Source organism: Carassius auratus, unplaced genomic scaffold (assembly GCF_003368295.1).
Source record: "Carassius auratus strain Wakin unplaced genomic scaffold, ASM336829v1 scaf_tig00012727, whole genome shotgun sequence".
Classification (NCBI taxonomy): domain Eukaryota; kingdom Metazoa; phylum Chordata; class Actinopteri; order Cypriniformes; family Cyprinidae; genus Carassius; species Carassius auratus.
Genome location: NW_020524321.1, coordinates 1 through 20,476, shown reverse-complemented (window position 1 = coordinate 20,476; position 20,476 = coordinate 1). Strand labels below are relative to the sequence as shown.

The 20,476-nt window shown below is 36.3% G+C and overlaps 1 protein-coding gene across 1 annotated transcript in view; it reads right to left on the bottom strand.

Annotated features, from left to right (window-relative positions):
* LOC113073659 (cytosolic carboxypeptidase 1-like) overlaps positions 1-18,866 on the bottom strand; it is a 73,981-nt gene extending 55,115 nt beyond the window's left edge. The window contains 6 exon segments of the mRNA XM_026246482.1: positions 5,900-6,080; positions 18,093-18,203; positions 18,206-18,245; positions 18,488-18,546; positions 18,549-18,616; positions 18,763-18,866. Coding sequence (XP_026102267.1) covers positions 5,900-6,080; positions 18,093-18,203; positions 18,206-18,245; positions 18,488-18,546; positions 18,549-18,616; positions 18,763-18,848 — 545 coding nt within the window. The 5' untranslated portion in view covers positions 18,849-18,866.
* Positions 18,867-20,476: the final 1,610 nt, after the last annotated feature.

Below are 20,476 nucleotides of genomic sequence, written 5' to 3'. Positions count from 1 at the left end.
TATATATTATTATTATTTTTTTACTTTTTATATCTTTATTTTATATTAAAATAAAACATAAAAAGTAAAATGCAATTAAATAAATAATTTTAATATATAAAATATAAAAAGTAACCCTAACCCTAACCCTGAAATAACAAATATTTATATAAATATAAATATAAAATTGATATTGGTCCAGAATAAAAAATAAAAAACGTGAAAAACTTTTTACTGAACTCTAAATGTACACTGTCATGTCAAATTCTTAAAATAATTAACTATTGTACAGTGCAAATAAATAAACAATAATAATAACAAAAATCTTTCCCAATTCAGTTCTTGACTAATCGGTTGATTTATGTCAACTGGTCAAGCAGACAAAGCATTTACAATGCACATCCAAGTGTCAAAACTGAATATCTGAAAGACAAAATTCTAATTTTAGGATCAGCACTGTAAATTTGTTCTTGGCTGTATTCATTCGGTTGAGAAAATGGTCCTAACTGAATCCTTCTACACCGATGATCACTATATGAATATAAGGTGTCAGATCGACTGATCGCAATGTAGAATCTACTCAAAGAGCTCATATCCTAAACAAATAACAAAGAAATGCAGATATGTGTGTCATCTTTTCAAAACCGATTTTCTTGAACATTGCATGGGGTGAACAGAAGACACTCAAAAGCACTTGCATCCCAGCTCGCATGCACAAAAGAGGCCTCAAAGGTACATATGCTGGTGCGGGTACACTGACCCAGCTTGTATGGGCAGACAGCTGTGATCGCTACATCTTAAACCCTTTTCAACCATTCTGTGATCTGACAGGCTGGTGAAAAGTCTTTAAAGTTCCATTGACTCTCCAAACCAAGATTATACATCACAGCCTTCAAGTTTCCACTAGTCACAATGGTCAAACAAATTCAATTTCAGGCATAATTAAACTCCATCTTGCATCTGAACTAACAAAGCGTGATTTGCTTGCTTGTCGGTTCATTTTAAAGAGTCTTTATTCAAGCAAACAAGCCGATCGCGTTCCTATCCAACACTATATCTGGATTGTTAGCCCACACAAGCACTGGCGGCTTATGAGAGATCTCACCTGGTTATTCGGCACGGTTAGAGAAAGCACTGGCAGATGCCCACTCAACTGTGCTGAGCGCAGCCTGATCCGTGCCAGACGTCGGGACGGTGATTCATGCGAATTGCCCTAAATGGTTCCAATGTGCCAAGCTGATGCTGTCCTGGGGAATAGGTGTGGAATAGTTGTCAAATATGTCCAATAATCAGTGAATCAGATACATCTGTCCTCTCTGGTGAATGCAAAACACTTGGCTGTGGGAAATGAAGATAGAAATAAAATCTCTGCCATGTGGCCTATAGCAAAGGACAATTTCAGGTTTGATTCTGGCAAGTGTAATCTCTAGAATGTACAAAGGGCATATTTTGATAATCGACTAGTTGGCTGGCTTAACAATTAGCTGACTAGTCAGTCACAAGTAAGGTCAGATAACAAAGAATGAATTTTTGCATTCCACTGGTCTGCTTTTGTTGCTTTTCTATGTAAACATGAGCTAGATGGACGTATTTGACCGCTCACATCTCGCATCTTTTTATGGCTTTTACAACACTCTAAAACACGACACTCAAATTCAAAGTAGATCACATCTAAAATAAATGAAAATAAAAACCACACTTATGTTTCTATGAAACCGTCTTGCATCTAAGTTTTTAAATGTGAATCGGTGGGATTTTTTTATTTATTTTGTTTATTTTATGGGGAACTTTAAATTGTTGAAGGTGGTGAATTCATTAGGGTTCGAATATGGACAATTGGTCGCTGGTGTATATGGATTTTTATTTTCTTTAATTTGCATTTTAGCTTCAGAGTTTTGCTTTAAAGGGTGTGAATTCAGAAATGCATCTTCTCTGGTTAAAAGCTTCTCTAAGAAGTTGCATCGCTAAATTCAACCCTTTAAAGCACTGTTGCATATACACTACCCTACCAAAGTTGGGGTCAATACAATTTATATTACAATTTATATTGGGGTCAATACAATTTATATATATATATATATATATAGATAGATAGATAGATAGATAGATAGATAGATAGATAGATAGATAGATAGATAGATAGATAGATAGATGCTTCATGTTTACCTGTCCAGCTTTTATTGTGAGCCGTAAAAGCAGCAAAGCTGATGTGGAACACTGGGACATGGCGCCGGCGGGTTATGTACAGCTGATGTGCAATTCATATGGGAGTTCACGATGTTGGAAACCCAATTCTATTTGATATTACCGAGAGATGCTTTTGACAGCAGCCTCTCTGTTCACATCTCTTGTTTTGTCTCATGCTAAGCCAAAGCAGAAAGTGAGCTCTTTCACCCCCAAACATGCCGCTCAGCAAGATAACAACAGACGCCAAACTGCTGTTTGTCACAAGTCACATCTGTTTACTTCTCCCTGTCCCTGCAGTCAACAACAGATTGCTCAAAGGATTGTCTTTTTCGAATTTCAACAAGAGACTCACACAGATCTATGTGAATGCTAATGCTACATGCTACATAAACAGTACAGAGGGAGCTAAACTTAAAACCTTTCGTCAGCAAACTGAAGCTGAAAATTTGAAATTGAAACTGAAAACAAATGGTGTATAATCTGCATGCTTCTCAGGGGTTCCTTTACACATTTGACAGGTTTAAAATTAAAAGGCCTAGATTGTAAAACTAGTCACAAACTGTAGCTTTCTGTAGTAAATAATGGCCAGTATATAAATCTAAGTTGATTAAAATACATTTTTAAGCATAAGTATTCTATATAACAAGTCATAAAACTGATTATTACCTAATTTACTGCCAGTAAGCCACAAATATGAGTAATCATAATCATAGTGTATTATCTAAAAGTACTGTAAAATGGCTAGTGCTAATAGCATTTCACAATGAACGCCGCTTCATGAACACTTTATTCCTCGGTGTTAAAATTCAATTCAAAATGGACACAGGGTTTCACAAAACTTCAGACCCCTTGACCTACATAATGGACATTTCCCTTTGAAATTTCTAAAGTCTGTGATGAATTTGATGGAAGCAAATGTGACCTTTTCGCACATTGTCATTTCCATTTCAAAGGGCTTGCAACACCGCTGTATTTATATCTATGCAATACTGCATTACCATATAAATGAAACTGACGAAAGTACCCATATTTAGAAGATGTCCAATCTTAAAAGTGAGCTCTGCCGCTTCCCAAGTGTGCGGTGGACTTTATGGAGGTGCATTTGTGAATTCTGTTGCTAAGCTTTCAGCTTTTGAACACACTAACAGTAAGAAATGTAATAAAACTACAAGGTTATTTATCTAAATACACAATGCATACATTAATGTTGCTTTCCGACTGCAGCTACATCTCTTTCAATGTCGACAGACCTAGCGTCTGTGTTATTGAGGATGTGAGATCAGCACTAAAGCCATCAAATGCTCTCCCACGTACTTCAGACCTGTCACCAAGCAACAAGCTGCCCTGAAACTGTTAATAAAGTCCTCACACACAGGAAGTAATACCCTAAAGGTGAATTTTACGCTGTGTTGAAGTGAAATTTAAATTTGTCACAGTAATTTGTGAAGGCTTATGGGAAAACAAATTCTAAATGGGTTCCAATAGAGTGTGGATTGTATTGGTGCTTGTGTTGTGACATTTAAAGAGACAGTTCACTCAAAAATATGAAATGAATTTTCTCACACTCATGAAATTACAAACTTCAATTTCTTCAGCTAAAAAAATAAATAATAAAAATAATAAAAAGATAGTTTGAAGAATGTGCCAACTGTTTTTGTCCATACAGTGAAAGTCAAAGGGTCCAAAACAACAACAAATTGGACCCTATTGATTTTCAGTGCAGAGGCAAAAATAAAACATATATTGTTTTCCACAAAAGAAAGTCATCCAGGCTTGGGAACAACTCAAGCGTTAGTAATTCATCAAAAAAATTATAATAATAAATTTAGTGAATTAACCTTTTAATAGCTTAGAACTGTGATTATTTCTAATAAGATTCAAATCTCAACTCCACTTCCGGGAATGTCCCAGTTTTACAGCATGTTCAAAACGTCAAACATCAAAACCAGAATCATGAACGAAATCAAAATCTGGATCAGAATCAGGACATAAAAACAAGAAAGAAAGAAATTACACATCACCAACACACCAACACAGATCGAGTCTTGACCTCACTTCCTCTATTCTTTTGTCCATAAATACCACAAAGTTCACAAAAACCAATCTGGTTATTGCACACTTTCGGACTTGGAGCTTATAACTTCAGGAGATCTTGTCTTTATCATCCACACATTTGTTATGAGGACACTGGAGGAATAAATCCTCGCTCTACACCTCCATTCTCTGAGCATCCTCTCTAATACAGTTAGCACGCCTGATCAATAGTGTCGCATACAGAAGCTCACATACTAGTGATAAGGAAGAGGCCATGCAACGGAGGAGACCCCGCTCTCTTGGCAAGGAAATCAGGTCACTCTCAGTAGTGAGGAAGCTGCGAGGAAAATCGATCATTCCCTGGCTGTGAATAGAGTGTTGATAAGCCGGGTAGGAGAGCTCTTAAATAGGGATGGCCACAGAGTTGACCTCTGTATTGGTTTTACACATGTAAATACTATCTAGCTGGGAACAGCAGGGGAGATATGGCGATATCCGGTAGATTAAAACACGCTGGCATTTGTCTTTTTCATTTCAGCACTCAATTCCAAGGGCAAAAAGGTGACTGCCTTAATGTGTGCAGCTCTGTTGGACAAGACGGTGACTGAACTTTCAGACAGGAAGAAATAGCCTGCTTACAGATGCCTAAGGCAATCATGAATAGTGCCAAAAGCAGGGACCTGCTATACTGAGATTACAGCGAGAGGTAATTTATAACCAGCAGGCTATGTTGAAAAGGTTTTTAGTTTAAAACAATATGGTGTGACCTGCCATTGTGAAAAAGGAAATCAATCAAAGGATCTATCGATCTATCTAGACAAAGACATAAAAATAATAATCACAATTGTCATAATTTCTTAACCTTGCTGCTATGACAGAGCAAATTATTTCATTCAATACTGATTCATGAATATATTGGGGTAAGGCGTGTAAAAGTAAGCGCAGCTGCTTTGTTTACAGTGGTATCCAAGGAAACTCTATCGCTGCTGTTCCATAAGCGCCACCTGCTGTAAGCTAACACTAATCATGCTCCCTGTTCTGTACATTAGTTCCATAAAACTGGGTTTTCCTATTATAGAGGTAAATCAAACCCTGAACCACAAAATCATTCATAAGGGTCAATTTTTTTCAGAATAAATAAGCTTTCCATTGATGTATGGTTTATTAGGATAGGACAATATTTGGCAGAGATACAACTATTTGAAAATCTGGGGTGCAAAAAAACTACAACAATCTAAATATTGAGAAAATCGCCTTTAAATTTGTCCAAATGAAGTACATAGCAATGCATATTGCTAATAAAAAAAAAAATGAGTTTTAATATATTTACAGTAGGAAATTGACAAAATATCTTCATAGTGCATGGTCTTTACATAATATCCTAATGATTTTTGTCATAAAGAAAATTCGATATTTTTTGACCCATACAATGTATTTTTGGTTATTGATACAAATATACCCCAGCGACTTAAGACTGCTTTTGTGGTCCAGGGTCACAAATGTTCCTCAATCAGGGTCCCTTACCAAGGTCAAATAACACAGAATGAGCAAAGGTGCCAAAGGCACACCAATTTATTCTTGCATTCAAAAACTGTGCAAAAAAAACAGCACAGATAACTTTTAATAAATTCAATGTTTTGCAAGAATTAAATGTAGTCATTCACACACGATGCGGGTATGTTTGTGTATATATACATACTTGCCATTAATGACCCCATCAGGGTTGAGCATGGGGATGATTTTAAAGATGTAGGCCTCTCTCAAGCTCTCGGCTAAAGGATCACTGCTGCACAGGAACTCCAGCGTGCCCTTCAGTACCCAACTGGCATTGCTCTCTCCTGGATGAACCCTTGCTGTCAGCACCACACATGGCCGGTTACCTAAAAGAAACATGAATATGAGAAAACAGGTTTTAATTTATAAACATACTGCTTTACCATACATTTATGTATTTAATACCTGTAAATAGTAACCTGTGGCATTTAGTGTGTAGCTTGCATTGTGGATTGCTCATTTTTTAAAAAGGAGAAAGCCACCAAATCAGTGTGACACTGTGCTGTCACAACATTATACAGCAATTACTGCGCGTCAAATTTTCGGTCGGCGTCTCCCTTGACTCGTTTCATCTGGACGGGAAAATTACATCACCTTGCTTAGCAAGTTTACAAAGCCAAAAGAGATGGACAAAGCTTATCAAAAACACATTAACATTTAATTTAGCTTGACTATTATGGCCCTGGCTGACACCCCACAAAAGACAGCAGAAGGGGCGACTAATTTGTGTGATTCTGGTATTGATGATTTCATAATGAGTTTCTGCATGGCCTCTGTTTATGCGCTCTTTCACCGGCTCAGTTTCATTTTCTGTATTTAATTGAATCTGAATATGTCCATGCAATTAGGCTGGAGTGATGATTTTTTTTTTTTTTTGAGCCATAAATGAGAACCATTATCACTGCCTTTTCCCATAATAATGAATGTCATACATTTGTCATGAATAGCAAGTGACCTACAATTTTGCATTCAGCATAAGGGTCAATGAGAAATAAGGATAGTCAAAGACGATGAAAAGACAATTATTTTGAAAAAAGAAATCTGCATTTATGTCAGTTTAACACCTTATAGAAAAACTTTTTTAAATCACATATAAGAGAAGTTTATAATGGCTGTAAAAAATGTACATAATTTCCTTTTCAAAACTATTTTCAAGTTGTTTGTTTGTTTGCTTGTTATTTTTTTATGAATATCAAAGTTCAAGTAATCTAATTTAACAGGCAATAAAAGGATTATTACACTTTGACTGATGATTTTTATTTTTTACTTTAAACCCAATTAAAAAAGTACTCAAATAGATGTTAAATATTTTTTATCCGTGCAACACAATATAATATTTTTTTTTTGCACTTTGCCACAATATATTATGGATTACATATATACTGTTCCTAGATCCAATCAAACATTCAATAAAAACGGAGGCTTAATATATTGGTATTTATAAATGGTATATAAATGTATTAATGAAAATAAACAAACATAAAACTATAGATGAGATTTAATATTTATATATTTATTTATACAATATCAATTTATTCATATATGTTAAGATATTTATTTGGTTTCACTACTCAAAATAACTATACCAGTGGTTTTCAAACTGTGGACAGCATATATTAATATTGTTAATATATGTAAAAATGTATAAGTCATAACACAATAACATACTTTCATATAATTAAATAACAACAAATAAATATTACACTGTAACTATGCTTCCACTATTAAAGCTCGCTGATTGGTTTAAGAATAAACCACCAATTAATATTTTTGCTGCATATGCTTCAGAACAACAAATTCAAACATGCATAAATCAAGGCTGTCAACAAGGTCAACATAAATGGCTGTCAACATGTTCCCCCCTGACTGCTTGCTCTGCTGACTGTCTACCCGCTGCCGAGCTCTGCCTGGATCTGGTTTTCTCGTTTTGTTGAGCGGTGCCAGCAAGAGTTATTTTCTGTTCATTGCCAGTTCATTTTAGGGCTGTGTGATTAATAGAAATCGTCATAAAATTAATTGTAAAATAAATCGCTTTATAGCATGATGTTTCGCAGCCCTGACCTCCCGCAGTATGCTATCTGATCCAATCAGAACGCAACGTGCCTAGCGCGAGAACAGAACAGACTGGGCAGATGCCTACTCCAGGTTCACAGACTGTCTGTGATGCGCCTTTTTTCAGAGCCCATATTAACGGATCAGAGCGTTCACACTGCATGAGGTAAAAGGCTAGAAATAAAAACGTGCGAAAATAATTTATATCTAGCACATGGGCATAGAGAGATTTGTGAGCGCACAGGATGCAGTTTAAGTGAGAGGAGACACGTTTTAAGTGCACAAACTCTCTCCGGGCGAGGACAGCGTGTATCAGAGCACGCACGTCTGGTTTTGTGACAGAGCAAAGGAAATCTTTGTGTGAACAGAGAGATTCACACTCGTGCATTATTTTAATGTGCTTTCGCGTTACATTAACGCGCTCTCGCTGCTGCTTCTGCACCACGTACACTTACTGCAAACTGCAAACGGAGTAGGCCTAAGGTTTTTTTTTTTTTGCCATAAGTCTTTAAATTTTGTTACACCTTTACTATAGTGATTATTTTGACATATCTGTTCTAGAGACGTTACAACATTTTGATAAAGCTCTTATTGGTTTTCTTTTGGAAATATGTTTCAAATTAATCCTGAATGCATTTATGACTGTAAAGCATATCTGTGTGTGTCAAAATTCGGATTAAAATCGAAATTGCAAAATTGATCATAGAAATCTCGAAAGTTTTTTTTTTTTTTTTTTTTTTCTGTCCATATCGCACAGCCCTAGTCCATTCAATAAATACAGTTAACAATCTAGCTTCTGAGTACTAAGTTATTAACCCAACAATAGCGGGGTCAGTAATTTTTTTTGCAGTGGGCCACACAAACATATGTGTTTGGTTGTGTGGGCCGCGAGCTGGAAAAGGTTGGGAACGACTGAATTATACCATTCCAAAACGATACTGAAAAAGCAGGTAAACCTAACAAAAGTGTCCTAAACATAAAATATGCTTTATAAATATCACATAAGCTGCACACACTCAATTTCCCTCAAGAGGTGACTGCTCCAGCTCTGCAAAAAAGAAGAAGAAAATTGAGAGATAATTGAAATTCTTATTCAAGTCGGAATCAGAGTCTTGCGATGTGTTCGGCTGATCTGATGAAGTCCTCCCTGCAAACCCTATGTCCTCGCTACTTAAACCTTCACTCCATCTGCCCTTCATCTCTGCGTTCACACTCGTTCACTTGAATCCCTGCATATTCATTTGTCACTACTCCACCTTACCAGTAAAAGAACATTTTTGTGCAATAAACTACCGTTTCCCCTCTATTCTTTTTAGATGAGATTAGATTCAACTTTATTGTCACTGCACATGTAGGTACAAGGCAACGAAATGCAGTATTCTACATTCGACAGCAATCTGCTCTGCACAAATAAGCTGCATGAGCTATTTTTATCCATCTGTGAAAATAAACCTCCACATATCCATTCCATTTGTATTATTGCATTGATCCCATTTAAACGTTTGCATCCTTAAAAGCCCAATAAAATATATGTTGCTTGCCACACATGCAAAGTGAGTGTACAAAGACGTGGGAGTGCTTCGTGAAGCTACGAGAGAATGGAGTCCTTGGTTAGATCTCTTTGCCGCTACCACACAAGTCAGTCTTCCCACGCTCCCAGTGGGAAGAGTACAGCCCAATCCTTTAAGAGTCGGGCTTTCACTCCGTGTACGGAGGAGTCTTTGGCACACAGTAGACTTCAACCCAAACAGTATACAGACAAAGAGCTAGAGAAGTGAAAACAGAAATTATAAAGGAAAGAGAAAGATGAGAGGGCAAATAGTGCCTTTGTCTCTCCTGTTGTTTCGCGGCTATCTGTGCAAACTTACCTCCCACTGACATTGCCTAAAAACATCCTGGTCTATCGGTTTCCTCTAAGTGTGCATGCACGTGTTTGCTTCTGAATGTGTGGTGTGTGTGTGTGTGTCAGGGTTTAAATAGCCAGGTTTATGTGCCTCTGTTGAACAGCACTTATGGCGTTCAAAGGAAAGGCTTTTGAAAGTGGGGCTTATGATCTCTGCTTGTTTCTGGTTTTGACTGGTTATTCCTGACACACCCGATGCCTTTCCTGATTTCTGCCTGTTTGACCATTCTTTGTAGTGCTGCATTTGGATCCGAACGTTTTGGCTCATCATTACAGCTTGATTCTGTTTGGCTGTAAATGTTTTTTTTATCATTTATCAGCCGGAGGGGGAAAAAATAATTCTGAAAGTGATTCTAACTTTATTATTTCTCTGTGCCTTTTATAGTTATAGCTGCAGTGTGTACTCTGCTATTCCTTAACATTAAGAACGATTTTTAGAACTATATATTTATTGTTATCTTCATAGTTATCATCGTTGGTATGAACAGGCCTTTACACCCTGATTTATAAAAATAAGTTAATTTTACAGATTTCAAAATGTCTGGAGTTGTACAACCATATTTAGAATCAGACGTATACCCTGACTTATACATTTAAGTTAGTTTTACACATTTTAAAATGTTTGTGGACATAAAACCAAACTTACACACATGGACCTGACTTAACAATTAAGTTAAAAATAACTTAAAACCAGATCCATACATAGATGTGGATGTAGAACTAGACATAGACCCAGAATTATAAAACTAAATCCCAGTTTCAAAAACATGGCTTAGTTTAAGCCAGGACTACACCTTTGTTTAAGCAAATTTAGCAAAAATGCCATAGAAGAAAACATTACAGGTGTGTATCTTGACAAAGAACAATGACACTGATATATTTTAAGATATGCCAGAGCAAGACATTCTCAGTTGAGACAGCTCCAACAGGCATTTTAGTCTGGGACTAGCTTAAGCCTTGTCTGTAAAACCAGGGGGAAATTTAGCAGATTTTAAAATGCGTGCAGATGCACAACCACAACCAGACTTAGAACCCAACATAGACACAAACAAAATTAAATTAGTCTTACATTTAATTTCTGCAAGCATTAAATCAAAACTTAGACCCAGACTTACATCCTGACTTACAATATGTATTCAGTTTCACACCTTTTTAAATGTCTGCAGATGAACAACCAGACAAATTTCTGCAGACAAGACCCAGAATTAAATCATGATTTACTAGGCACTGCAGCACTTACTTTAAGTATTACACACTTTTAAAATGCCTGCAGAAGCAGAAATATTCTGGGTGTATGCCTAAATTTAGTTCTAGTACTAAGCCTAGGACTAAGGCACAGGTTGTAGGCTTTTGAACACAGAGTAACACATTTGACTGGTAATGTTATGCTTTAAATGGTCATAAACCTAGGCCTACACTTAAACATAGACTCCAGCACTGAATATCAATAGAGTAACAAACTAAGTTGCTCGAATTAAACACTTTAATTAAAAACCATATATATCTGCATGATATAATACATTTTGTTCAAATGCGGCATACATCTTTAATCAGCAGTTTTCACGCGCTAACACACTCTTCACTCACACACGCCCAAGGAGAAAAAGTCTCCGCCTCTTGATCGTAAAGTACAAAGGCAGCCTTAAGCTATCAAAACCAATCTCTGTAATCCTTTCCTGTATATGCAAATCAGGTCCAATTAGAACATATCAGACTTGTCCATTTGTAATCATGAGATGAATTTGCCCCGCAAAGCTTATGAAAATGCAGCTTTTAATTTAGCCTTTTATTAATTAAAAGTGTTTCATAGGAGTCTAGCTCATGCTCATTTCTTGGTTTGTTAATTATCAAGCGTAATCCTGTTTAGTGTGGCAGTTTTGCCAAAAGCGATTTTCTTCAGGGAGACACTTTCAGTGACAAGAGGATTCGCTGTATTCACTGTGTCCGTGTGTTTTTTATTTTTTAATAAATGGGGTGATCCTATTTTTACAATGAGGTCACTTGTATTTTACAACTACATTCTCTGGTTTTTATAACCGCATACTTCATTTAGACTCATAATCTTGATTTTATGAGTACAGATTTATTCTTGTTACGCATGACTTCACACAGTCATAACAATAGAGTCGAGCTGTTGGGTAAATTATTGAAAAGCTAAAAGATATATATGGGTTCAGAGTTTTTCCAGCAGCATTTCAGTTGAAATAAAGGTGTAAAATCAAACAGTGAAGTCATCATTTTCACATACCATAGCCCAGTTTCTGGATTCCGTCGGGTGAAATGGGGGTTATGATGTCTATTTGAAGAGACAGTGTGAACATGAAGGACAGAGCGACAGCACAGATTTCGATATTAAAAGAGAGAGGAAGAAAGAAACATGTAGGCTGCAGGATGCATGCCAATGGAGCACAGACTCTGTTAATGCAGAGTCAAATGCAAGCAGAAAGGTATTGCAAATAGGATTTATCATTGACTGTCAGCAGAAAGCATGGGCAATGTGACTAAAAGATAAGAACCCTGTATTTCTGTTTAACATGCTCAAAGGGCTTTTCTAAATTGAAAATTTTCACAGCCAAATAAATGTAAATGCACTTATATAATTGTGTAATGCCTTTTTTGCAACATGATGAATTGTTTTTAAGTCAAGTAAGGTCATGTATTTGCCTAAAACCGTCTGTTACCCTGATTTTACTTTGTAAAGGATATTAATGTCTGTTTACATTTTGACCTCAAGATGAGGATAAAGCCTGATAATTTAATAATAATAATAAAACACACACACACACATATCTTTATATATATATATATATATATATATATATATATATATATATATATATATATATATATATATATATATATATATATATATATATATACACACACACACAGGTCCTTCTCAAAAAAATTAGCATATTGTGATAAAGTTCGTTATTTTCCATAATGTAATGATAAAAATTACATTTTCATATATTTTAGATTCATTGCACACCAACTGAAATATTTCAGGTCTTTTATTGTTTTAATACTGATGATTTTGGCATACAGCTCATGAAAACCCAAAATGCCTGTCTCAAAAAATTAGCATATTTCATCCGACCAATAAAAGAAAAGTGTTTTTAATACAAAAAAAGTCAACCTTCAAATAATTATGTTCAGTTATGCACTCAATACTTGGTCGGGAATCCTTCTGCAGAAATGACTGCTTCAATGCGGCGTGGCATGGAGGCGATCAGCCTGTGGCACTGCTGAGGTGTTATGGAGGCCCAGGATGCTTCGATAGCGGCCTTAAGCTCATCCAGAGTGTTGGGTCTTGCGTCTCTCAACTTTCTCTTCACAATATCCCACAGATTCTCTATGGGGTTCATGTCAGGAGAGTTGGCAGGCCAATTGAGCACAATAATACCATGGTCAGTAAACCATTTACCAGTGGTTTTGGCACTGTGAGCAGGTGCCAGGTCGTGCTGAAAAATGAAATCTTCATCTCCATAAAGCTTTTCAGCAGATGGAAGCATGAAGTGCTCCAAAATCTCCTGATAGCTAGCTGCATTGACCCTGCCCTTGATAAAACACAGTGGACCAACACCAGCAGCTGACATGGCACCGCAGACCATCACTGACTGTGGGTACTTGACACTGGACTTCAGGCATTTTGGCATTTCCTTCTCCCCAGTCTTCCTTGATTTCCGAATGACATGCAAAATTTGTCCAAAAGTCCAGTGCTGCTTCTCTGTAGCCCAGGTCAGGCACTTCTGCCGCTGTTTCTGGTTCAAAAGTGGCTTGACCTGGGGAATGCGGCACCTGTAAACCATTTCCTGCACACGCCTGTGCACGGTGGCTCTGGATGTTTCTACTCCAGACTCAGACCACTGCTTCCGCAGGTCCCCCAAGGTCTGGAATTGGTCCTTCTCCACAATCTTCCTCAGGGTCCTGACACCTCTTCTCGTTGTGCAGTGTTTTTTGCCACACTTTTTCCTTCCCACAGGCTTCCCACTGAGGTGCCTTGATACAGCACTCTGGGAACAGCCTATTCATTCAGAAATTTCTTTCTGTGTCTTACCCTCTCGCTTGAGGGTGTCAATGATGGCCTTCTGGACAGCAGTCAGGTCGGCAGTCTTACCCATGATTGCGGTTTTGAGTAATGAACCAGGCTGGGAGTTTTTAAAAGCCTTTTTGCAAAAAAAATCTTTTGCATGTGTTTAGAGTTAATTAGTTGATTCAGATGATTAGGTTAATAGCTTGTTTAGAGAACCTTTTCATGATATGCTAATTTTTTTAGAAGGACCTGTATATATACACATATACACACACACATATATATATATATATATATATATATATATATATATATATATATATATATATATATATATATATATATATATATATATACTTACACACACACACACACACACACACACATATATATTTATATAATGTAATATTGAATGTATTATTTTATTTGAAGTAGTATTATTATTAATAATAATTATAATAACAGAATGCCAAATGAATAAATATAGCCTATTATTATATTATTAACAGAAAATTATACTTTAAGAATTTCCTAGATTTAATTAGGCAATTTTGTTCTTATTTATTTCCTGGATTTGATTTAATTAATTGTGACAATTTGGATGATCTTTCTAGACTTATTTTATTTTTTTTACAGTTTCCAGGTCTTTTCAGGGTTTTTCAGGTTAATATAAAATGTTCCCTAATGTGTGTATATATATAGAAATTAAACTTACGTATATATATATATATATATATATATATATATATATATATATATATATATATATATATATATATATATATACACACACACGTAAGTTTAATTTCTTGTATAGCACTCGAAAAGTCCCAAATACATAATTCTAAACAATTATAACCTGTCTGTTTAGTGATATAAACCTCAAGGCAAAGCACACAAATAACAGCCAGCTAAAATGGTTTTATTTATATAGCGTGACATCTTCGTTATTTAGACAGCTGCAAGACATATTCGCTCCTGCTGTTATAAAGAATATCATAGAAGTGTAAACGTAAAGTGAACTGGTGTTATTTCCAGGAACAGCTAATCAAAGGGATTTGTTTAATTATAAGTCTGTGAGAGTAGAGCTGCCACTTTAATCCATGTTGTTCTGTTGGTCAGCCACACAACTTTAATACTAAACCAAAGCTGCCACGGCTTGTCTGATGTGTCAAGTCTTCATTCCACAGCGACGTCCAGTCACTTTCTCTCTTATATACACAGAAACAAGCCGTGACCCGCACCACCTCATAATCACCAATGGCTTAGAAAAGCGGCTTAACTTGTTTGTGGTGATTGATGTGGGGCACTATGATTACAGTTAATAATATCAGAGGCCTTTAATTCAATAATGCAGCGAACGGGAGCTCGCACAAGTCCCGCATCCGAGATAAACAGCAAAGTGATTATGAAAATCCCACTATGTGTAAAGGCAAAGCTCATGTGCTAAACCCCCATGTGCTAATTAAGGTGTAATCCTCCAACAGGCAAATGCCAGAGTTTATTGCCGCATTTTGCCACAGATTGCCGCCGTATGTGCACAGTTCACATGGACAGGTTTAAACTCCTAAGCGTACTGTATGTTCATTTTAAATTGTTCACAGGGTCTTTTATAGATCAGATGCCCTTTATTTTAAACAAACACAAAGAGAGTTTAATTTATAGCACTTAATACTGAGATAGACTGAGATAGAAAAGATGCTTTTTTTTAGCTATTTAAATATAAAGCATTTCATTCATATGTATATGAGGGATACAAAAGGCCTTACCTTGTGGAACAATCCTGATCCTATCTGAAATCAGTTCATCTACTAGCATGTCTGATTCACTGATACAGGCTCTTTTCTGTTGGAGAAGGTTTTTTGCAAGGATGTTCAGATTAATGAAATGCACTGTGATGTTTCGGCATGGTGTCAGCTGGGACGACGCACTCTGCAGGATGACGACAGATGGATGAGGTGCCCTGCGTGTGTGTGAGCGTGTGTGTTTCGGGCTTGATGTTTACACATAGCCATGTGAATCTCGCTGGATGCTGTTGACTGCTGCAGCGGCTGTCACAACACTACTGTGTGTCAACTGATGGGAAAACCAGTTTCTTCAAATTTGGTAGACTATAAATATTTAGACAGAACTATATTAGAACTAAATTCTACTTAATAAGTGGATTTAAGAATTATTTTTATTTACATTTTCAAATGAACACTATATTGACGTAAATAGCATACAAACATTCGGATGTTCTGGCCTCTTATAAGAATGAAAACAGTATTCTATTCAGACTGAACTGCATTTGATGTGTTGCATTAACGAGTTATGATTCTCAAAAATAAGAAATATATCACAGTAAGATGTAAAGTCTCAATTATTCAAAAAATTCGTAATTACGAAAAATAATGCAAAAATTTTGAGATGTATATAAAAAAAAATTAGAAAATTAGTTGCAATTGTGAGAAGTAATACAATATTTAAAAAATCCCACTCGGAGTAAAAAAAAAAAAGGTTGCAATTGTAAGAAATATTTATGAGATGTAAAATCAAACGTTGTGAAATAAAATCACAATTGTGAAGAATTGTATTATTGTAAGATAGAAAATCACACTTTGAGAAATGTCACAACTGTAAGAAATTACCTTTTCTTCTTTTATAATTGCAGACATGCAGAACATTAGGATGTTAAAACAGCAAGACATCTGTTTGCTAAAAATAAGTTAAAATCCCAGAGGCTTTAAAAGGTTATGATATGAGTCATATTCAAAGTCCAATGCTGTTAAAACAATTAAAACAGCTCCTGAATTAAAATTATGGGAACTCATTTCAACGACACTGATTTTATTAGCCATCAAATTACTGAAAAAAGTCCATATGTGAGCTTTAATTATGTGATTTGATTACAATAACATACACAAATGTGCACACGCACACACAAAGTGCATGCATAGTGAATTTAAGCGCGCTAATCACTGACAGTCTTTGATCAACAGCACAAGTTCCAAGCTAGTGAACAGGTCACTGTGTGAGACAGTCCTTGGGAATTGTCAGCAGGTCACTTTGCAGTATGTCAGAGTGTCTTGGGGACTGTCAGCAGTCAGTCGATTGGGACGGGCCATCCCTCCACCCCCAACCGAGCCAGATGCTCTACATCGGTCTATGGGGATCAAGCTGCATATGTCTCGCCTCTATATTCATCAGGAGATGAGGGTTTGGCGAGCACTGTGCTACCAGTGGAGGTGGCCCACAGCTGGGTCAGCATGTCCCAGCATGTCCCTCTCGATCTTCCTTCAGTCTGAAACATTTATCTCTGCAGTTTCACCTGCAGCTGACAGTCACACCTGTCAGCACTAATACAAGAGCGGGCGAGAGTACCGATTCAAGATATGAACCCACCACTAAGTGCTTTTGCTAAATTCTTTATAACTATTCTTAGTGTGATCTATGTCACTACACAGGGGTGTTTAAGCATCTGTTTACACCTGGATTTATCTAATAAAGGCAAAAATACAATCAGTCAATTTAATTATTGATTTTTCCCTCCCAAAAAAATTAATCAGGTGCGTTGAAAATACAAAAAATTGTCATATATAATATGTATATATATATCAAATAAATTAATATTACTTTGTGGATTCAAATATTTCCTTTTTTATTTGCAAAAATTAAATCGATATAGAGTCAAAAAAATAAATAAACGTTATTTATATTAATTTAAATGTATATTTTATTTATTGTCTTTTTGCCTTTTATTAAAAGGTATCTCATGAAAAATATCAATAATGATATTATTGGTTAAAAATGTATAGCCTGGTAATGTCATCACCAAAGAAAATGTGTTTGGAAAATAAGGTAATATTGAATATTATGAAAATAGAAATGTTTTAAATAACGTACACTGACAAGTCAAACATTAGACATGGGTAATATATTACGTATAAGGGGTGCATTTTGATTTCATGTTGCCTTTGAAGCAACTTCCGAAAAAAACTGAAACTGACTTCCTCTCAATCCATATGTGCTCTCCTAGTTCTTTTAACTTTTTGTCTTCTGGCATAACATGTGCTTCAGGTAGTGAGTCAAGCACCGTCATCCCATCTATAACCGTGTCCTCCCCACATACATCCACCCACCCTGAAGCTCCTCGACTCCTCCTCTGACAGGAGGTGTCAAAGCTCAGATGCTCCAAGTGCCTTGAAGATCTGCCAGACTGTACGAACACACACTCATGAACGCACACACACACACACTTTCACTGCCGAATACGAACCAAAAGCAGCTTCAGACGTTCAGCTCACAGGTGCGTTGACACACAAGAGCATAAATCTGACTCATTGCAGGTTTTAGTGTCAGACTTACGCAGCTGGTGCAGATGTTTCCAGGCTCTGGAAGTGGGGCAGGCTGTGATCGTGACTAAAGAGCAGGAGTTTCCCGCCAGCGTATCGCAGAGGTTTTGTTGCCTGAAGAAACTTTCCGTGGGTCTACAGACTTCTCCAGCATCTTCAAATGGGTCTAGAGAATATCGTAAATACATTTGCTTTAGTCTTTAGCCGTTATGAGTAGTGATGCACCAAAATTTTAGTAACCAAAAATACAGTTTTATAAGAGTCTATTCATATTTTCCTTAACCTAGTGCCTTAACATATCAACTCATCTAATATCAACGCCCCTAAATATCTCAACAGTATTGATTCTGAAGATAAGCGTGACATCCTGGCCCTAATATTTATACAAAGTGGGTCCCTGTCAAGCACCTGAAGGGTGGTGTAGGTATAAGGGTAGTGGTAAGCCAAGTAGCACACGTCATCTTCGGGCGAAAGGTCACCGTGAAGGTCAGTGTGTAAAAAGAACCTTGTTGACCTCTTCTAGGGCAGAAATGGTTTCTGTGGAAAGTCAAAACCACATTAGATGATATATCCTGAATTAAAAAATGGACTGCATAGAGGGATGAAGTACAGTAAAGTAAGGCAAAGTGAAATCATGTGAGGTGAAATGTACAGAGCTGAAGTGAAATAAAGAGGCGCGATACCTGTAATAGCAGATCTCAGAGCCTGTTCGCACCCAGTGTGGTCTGCCCTCCAACGCCTCCCTCACAGAATACAGCACGGGCTGCATGCCTGAAACATCCCACAACCATACAGTATGAACCACGTCAAACATTCAGTCATTTAAAGGTCATTCTGGAATTGCTAAACATGCAGGTGGTTAGCTGTGGCACAATATCAATCACCAACACCAACCAGAATGTAATTTTTAGTATTGCAATGACAAATTGCGTATAAAAATATCATTTTGGGACTACACTGAATTAAACAAGAATGCATTACATTGATCCAAACTGACAGTGAACACATTTATTATATTACGAAAGATTTTGATTACACATAAATACCGTTCAGATTTGAAACTATTACAACAAAATGTTTTTTTGCGCACCAAATCAGCACATTAAAGATCAGCAGAAGATTTCTGAAGGATCATGTGACACAGACGACTGGAGTAACGGCTGCTGGAAATTCAGCTCTGCCATCATAGGAATAAATGCCATTTTATAAAACGATAAAACACAAAACATTTGTTTGAAATTGCAATTAATTTCAAATATTATAGTTTTTCCTATATTTTTTATCAAATAAGTGCAACCTTGCTTACTGAAGATGAGAGCTTTCAAGGTTTGGCTTGGTGGCAATAATGATCAGTATCGATTTATGAGAAGCAATGTTGATATAGGAGTATTTTTTGTTGAAAAATTGATTTTATTCATTTAACACAAAGTGACTAAGCTCTATTCAAAATACTTTAACAACCTTAACTGTATGAGGAAATATAAAATCCACCAAACTCTCAATCAAGCTTGCAAATAAATAATAAAACTGTTTTTTTTTTTTTTTATCTAAAATGTCTATATCTTTAGTTTTCAATGAGCAAGTAGGACCTTCCTTCATTCCTTAAACCAATAAGATGAAGACTGCATTTCTCTAAAACACTGACACTGGTAGACAGACTTCCCTGAAATGCATTCGCTCAAAGTAGAAGTTTTACTCAAACTCACATAAGGTCAACAATAAAGGACATCTCTCATTTAATATAAAGACATAAAACACTGACTTCAGGGCAGTACGAGTCTCTTATAATACCCAGCTGCACACCAAAATGAGGAAAAGGCGGTCAAGGGCCATTGAAAAGGCTTTATCGGTAGAGGAAGTCTGAAATGCGGAAGCACTGTATTTTTCTGGGATATACGGCTGGTGTCAGATTTTAGAGCTGCTCGGGCCCACCGCTGTGTCTGAGAGCATTGTGAAGCTAAGATATGATTTAGCTGCTACCACTGTGGCATCTTCTTAAGCTGGACGTCCTGGTGCCAGTGGGGAAATGTATTTCTTTGGAGAGAAGATGGTTATGTCAAAATCAATGCCATCTAGAACAAGTACTAAAATGGTTCTAAAAATAAATCTCATAACCCTCATGTAACAAACACAGTATTTACACAAGCAGAACATTTTCCTGGATCAATATGAAGGTGATCTGACGTGATTATGTACCACAAAAAAAAAAACTAACAAACAAAAAAACACAGAGCAAGTTATAAACTAGAATGTAAACTGACATTTGGATTAAAGTGTATAAAGAATACACATTTAAATCTTTTGTTGTGTTATTTTAGTATTTTAAAGTACTATTATAGTTATTTTAATCATTTGTAATGTTGCATTTGTATTTTAATTTAGTTTTAGTGATTTTGT